We start from the raw sequence: 5,531 nt of genomic DNA, 5'->3' as shown, positions 1-5,531 counted from the left end.
CACGTTTCCAACATAATAATGATTACCTAGGTCGCATTTACCGGAAGTGCAGAAGCCTGTACTTTCACACAGGGTTGGTGGCGGAGCTGGTGTCTGGGTTTGAACGACTGTAAATGTGATATACTGTAGTTATGCAGTAACAAATGTGTGGTCGGTAAAATGTTTCATTAATATATTTACAAACTCACACGCGAGCGCAATAAATCTAATCCTATTTATAGAAAAAACTCAATTGTTATTTTTTGTATTCTACTATTTCAAACATCATTCGAAATATCGCTGGTAAGCTCTTTTTTTAAACTTGAAAAAACAAAATTCATTTTGAACGAGTTTATCTTGCTACATGCAACAAACATCATTATTTATGAGCGTAATATATACCTGATCTTTACGTCTATAAATTAAAACAAACATCTCTACTCTGTATTCTTAAAAAATACAACTAACTTTCTATCGTGATGAATTGAATCCTACCTGAAGGTGCTGAATCTACTACCGTGTGGTGGTGGTTGTGTATTGCACTAGCACCTGCTACAATACCAGTCCCAGCTGCTAAGCCCAAACCGGCCCCTATTGCAGTTTCAGCTGCAGCCCCTGCAAATAGCTCTCCGAACAAGGATCCAAGCCCAAGCAGAGCTACCGCGAACTGTCTCTTCTTCTGTTTCTGCTCCGTTTCGTCTTTAGCCAGGGTTGTACTAAGTGTGGCTACCACCAAGCAAATAACAAGGGTCTGTTTCTTCATCTTTTTTCTGTAATAAAATCAATGGGATTAAACTTTTTTTGCTTGAATATTTTAATCCCTTTGTTATCATATTTTAGTAACCTTTGACCTTGTCAGATTTTTTAAAAACACTCTCCCTCTACAATTCCACCTGAATTACTAGCCATACGTGACTACTCTTATCACACTGCTGTATGTACATAGCGAAAAAACATGTATTAGGGAAAGTTCTTAAACATTTTCATTGCCAGCTTTGAAAACTTACACCTCTAATTGTCGAAAAGCAATATGTCAATTAATTTACGCGGAATTACCCTTGATAATTTGTCATTATGCTGTGGTAGGGATAATACACTAGTAGATTGCTAAAAGTTTGTGTGACGTTTCGATGACTAATTAGAAAAAATGACCAGTAAAGCATATGAGATGACCATGAAATTAACAAGTCGGTACAGCTACACTTTAATGTGCAAAATTACAATCAAGTCGGTTAGGCTTCACTTTAATGTGAAAAACTATAATCAAGTCGGTTCGGCTACATTTTAATATGCAGAATTACTATCAAGCCGGTTCGGCTACACTTTAATGTGCAGAATAACTATCAAGTCGGTTCGGCTACGCTTTGTTTTAAAATATTGACAATATAAATACTTACATAATGCAATTGACGAAAATATAAGGAAGTATAGTAACATTATGTTACCTAATCAAAGAGATGGGTATCTTTTGTAATTATATTGTCGCAATTTCTATTGACTGTATCTTGTATTCGTTTCCCAACCAGACACCGTTTTAAAAAAAATGACGATAAGAGCATTTAGCCATTATACTTCCTTTCTCAATACACCAGTAGTAAATAATTATTGTTCCTTATTCCTAGCTACATTTGTGTACTTATAATGAAGAAATTAAGGTAAAAATCAAATACTTCTTTAATATATACAATTCACGAAAACGAAGAGTACCGACTGGATGCAAAAAGGCTGGAGAGTAAAAAGGAAGATGGTTACAGTTACAAAATAACTAGAATGTTGTTAAAAGTGTTTAAAAGACATTGAATATTTTTTCCGTTTCAGACAATGTATATATGCTTGTTTATCATAAAATTATAATCTGCTTTGAATTAAAAATAACAGAAATCAATTAACATATGAATGAGTTATCACATAGCACATTTGATGTTTCTGATTTCATATCTAATACACATATATAATATCTAATATCTAATCTAACACACAAAAACACTACTTTTTGCCAACAATGTCACGAAACAAAACATAAAGTACAAGTCTCGTAAAGGGATAACAATGATAGTTATACAATGAAAATTATGTGTAATCTTTAAGTACATGTATTCTGCATTCTGCTGGGAAATTGTGTAAGTAAAAACAGTTTTTGTATGTGTTATTTTTCACATAATTATATATAGACTTCTCATTATATTCCTTTCATTGTTAAAGTCTTGTGTTGCAGTAAATATAGTCTTGTTTTCTCTCTCATTAAAATAGCGCAAGATGCATCATTAAAGTCTCTCTATTCATTACCCCCTTAAACGTACAATAGAGCATGGTAGTACAAAACTTACTGTATAACGTATTTCTCTCACTAAAAGCGTCGTCTCAGTCTGACGTCAATTCTCTTATTTTCGCTTTATATAGTATTTAAAAGGAAGAGAAAGTTGACATCCTCGAGATAAAGTGCTCGTAAACACGTTCGAAATAAAACCATCTGTTTATGTGTTTGTACTACCTTGACCATTACCAATCCCGTGCACTACAGAAACAGTATCCTTCTGTTCTATATCCATTTGTGGGCGGTAACGTTTGGAATACAACCATATGTAGAGTGTTTCTACTTCCTTGATAATTTTAAATGGTATCAGAAAATTTTCGAACCGCATATATATACATTGGAGTTTGGACACTTGCGATTATTTTACTAGGTTTTATGGCGATGAGATCAGTATTGACAATAACGATTATATTAATGAAAAACAAAAATTACAATAATTATGTTTGGATACCGTTTGATATTAACTGATAACTTCTGTATGTTCCAATTATTTTTTAGTCCTGTTCCACAAATTTGGGTGCTTGTAAATAAATACATATAATTCGGCAAGTCACACATGTCAGAAAATTAATCGTTAAAAAGTACGGATTGGGGTTCGTTAAAAAATACACGGGATTAATGAATATGTCAATTAGTGAAATATGCTTCTTTGATGTTTCATTTAGATTAAATAGATACTTTAGAGGGTAAGAAACGCTTTCTTTTCGAACACAAATTACAGCCTTGGTGTTATATCTAGCATGGGTAGGAGTAAAATAAATTGCAATCTCTGTAATTATCAAAGACAGGAGTTCAAGTTAGTAAACTGTGATATGTCAAAAATAGAACGACTTTGGTGTAAACATATTGAGGACATTGAATAATAATGGTGCCTACACTATTTATACCTATATGTGTATAACTTTTTCGTACAATTGTGTAAGTTATAAAAGTCTAGTTTCGAATAACCGAAAAGAATATCTAAAAAGTCGCACTTATTTGCAATATGATGTCAATTGGCGAGTTATAATCTCAACTATCAGCTTTACAGCAAAATTTCTAGAAATAGTTGGTATATGTTTCATCTATGATGTTGCTATTTATCTAACAAAAACTGGTTAGACTCAAAATGAAAAAATCTAGAAATGTTCCATTTACTGTAGGTATTCCTATGTCCAAGGCAACCATAATCATGTTTGACAATCCGTAGTGTTACTCATATTAACGTGAGTAATGTCAAAGTTGAGAAAGACTATACAAGAAGGTGCACAATGCAGGTTATTTAACCGAATGAACTATCAGAAAATATGGTTAACAAGATATGAAATCAAATCAAAAATACATTAGTAAAGAAATATTGAGGGCCTGTATCGCTCACCCAAGGATGATTTAGACCAAATATGGACATAATCATGTCATTCCTACAGAAGAAGAAGGATTTAAAAGCTATTTTTCCTCTATGGTCCTGCCTCTCTGCCAAAAGGGGGGTCAGACCCACCGTTTATACAAAATTGGTTCCCCTTCACCCAAGGGTGCTTCATCCCAAATTTAATCAAAATCCTGACAATCCTATAGTAGAAGAAGGATTTTGGAGAATTTGTTATGTTTCCCCTATAGGGGCCCGCCCTTCTGGCCCCAGGGAGTCCAAACCCACCATTTATACAAATTGATTTCCCTTCCAAATATGATGCTACTGTTCAAATTTGGTCAAAATACCCTCATCCCAACGGAAGAAAAAGGAAATTAAAGTTATTCCTCTATATCCCTTATTTGGCCGCGCCTCTCTGCCCCCAGGGGGGTCAGACCCATCGTTTATACAAAATTGGTTCCCCTTTACCTAAGGATTCTGCGTACTAAATATGGACAAAATCCTGTCATTCCTACAGAAGAAGAAGAATTTTGAAGAATTTGCTATGATTCCCCTTTTGGGCCCAGCTCCTGAGCCCCAATGGGGGCCACATTCACCATTTATAAAAAAATTGAGTCCCCTTGGCCCAAGGATGCTCCAGACTAAATAGGGATACAATCCCTTAATCCCTACCGTAGAAGAAGGATTTTAAAGGTTTTAACTCTATTTCCCCTATGGGGTCCCGCCCCTCTACTCTAAGGAGGGGCACACACACCGTTAATACAAAATTGAGTCCCAGTGGCCCAATGAAGCTCCAGACTAAATAAGAATAAAATGTTTAAATCCCTACGGTAGAAGAAGGACTTTAAAGGGTTTTACCGCTATTTCCTCTATTGGGCCCCGCCCCTCTGCCCCCAGGGGGGCCACACCCACTGTTTATACAAATTGAGTCCCCTGGGCCCAAGGATGCTCCAGACTAAATTGCGACGAAATCCCTTAATCCCTATGGTAGAAGAAGGATTTTTAAGGTTTTACCTCTATTTCCCCTATTGGGCCAGCCGCTCTGCCCCGAGGAGGGCCACACCCACCGTTTATTCAAAATTAAGTCCCCTTGGCTCAAGAATGCTCCAGACTAAATAAGCATAAAATCCCTTAATCCCTACGGTAGGAGAATGCTCCAGACCAAATTTAGTTAAAATCTTTTTTGCCGTTAAGGACAAGTAGCGTTTTAAAGGAAAAGTCTATCTTTCTTTAATAAAAGCAACACGTGTGCTTTCTTTCAGCATGAAAAAATAATGGAATGATTATTAAAATTGTAATTGGAAACGAAAGTGATCTGGCAGTGGTTTTAAACCTACCAATGTAATTTAATTAACGAACTCTCAAAAGAAGCGCCGCCTTTGCATTTTTGCACTAAAATTACTGATTTACTTCATAATTTGTCAATATTATGGAACTATTCAAACGTACAACTGTCTTTGTGATTTTTTTTTTATCTCCGAATACAAACGTATAGTGAATAGGTCCAGATAAATAATGATGCAAATAATGCAATCAGACATATTTCTAATTTAATTCCTGATTTTCATTTAATTTCTTTTTTTTTTCATTGTGACCCTTACCGCTATGAAATAGTTAAGAACCCTTTCATAGTCTTATTCGCGTCGAAAACAAAATCAAAAACAACAAGTTGTCAAGGAAGTATGAGCCCTTTTGCATATGGTTGTATTCCCAACATTATCGTACACAGAACAATACTTTAGTTTTTTAATATGTAATGGCCATGGAAGTACAAACACATTCACAGATGGTTATGTTTCGAACGTTTTAAATTATCTCGCAGATGTCAATTTTCTCTTCCTTTTTAGTATTATATAAAGCGAGGCGAAGGGCAAAAACCTCAAATTTAGA

General features: G+C 35.0%; 1 protein-coding gene across 1 annotated transcript in view; it reads right to left on the bottom strand.

The window, feature by feature from the left end:
* Nucleotides 1-2,395, bottom strand: part of LOC110459560 — a 4,042-nt gene extending 1,647 nt beyond the window's left edge. The window contains exons 1-3 of the mRNA XM_021511891.1: nucleotides 2,307-2,395; nucleotides 475-749; nucleotides 4-107 (exon numbers count right to left, since the gene is read on the bottom strand). Coding sequence (XP_021367566.1) covers nucleotides 4-107; nucleotides 475-742 — 372 coding nt within the window. The 5' untranslated portion in view covers nucleotides 743-749; nucleotides 2,307-2,395. The remainder of the gene's footprint in view (nucleotides 1-3; nucleotides 108-474; nucleotides 750-2,306) is intronic.
* Between the last annotated feature and the right edge of the window lie 3,136 nt (nucleotides 2,396-5,531).

This window comes from Mizuhopecten yessoensis, unplaced genomic scaffold (assembly GCF_002113885.1).
Source record: "Mizuhopecten yessoensis strain PY_sf001 unplaced genomic scaffold, ASM211388v2 scaffold10107, whole genome shotgun sequence".
NCBI classification, from domain to species: domain Eukaryota; kingdom Metazoa; phylum Mollusca; class Bivalvia; order Pectinida; family Pectinidae; genus Mizuhopecten; species Mizuhopecten yessoensis.
Note: the sequence above shows the minus strand (reverse complement) of the source record. Positions and strands in the feature narration are given on the sequence as shown.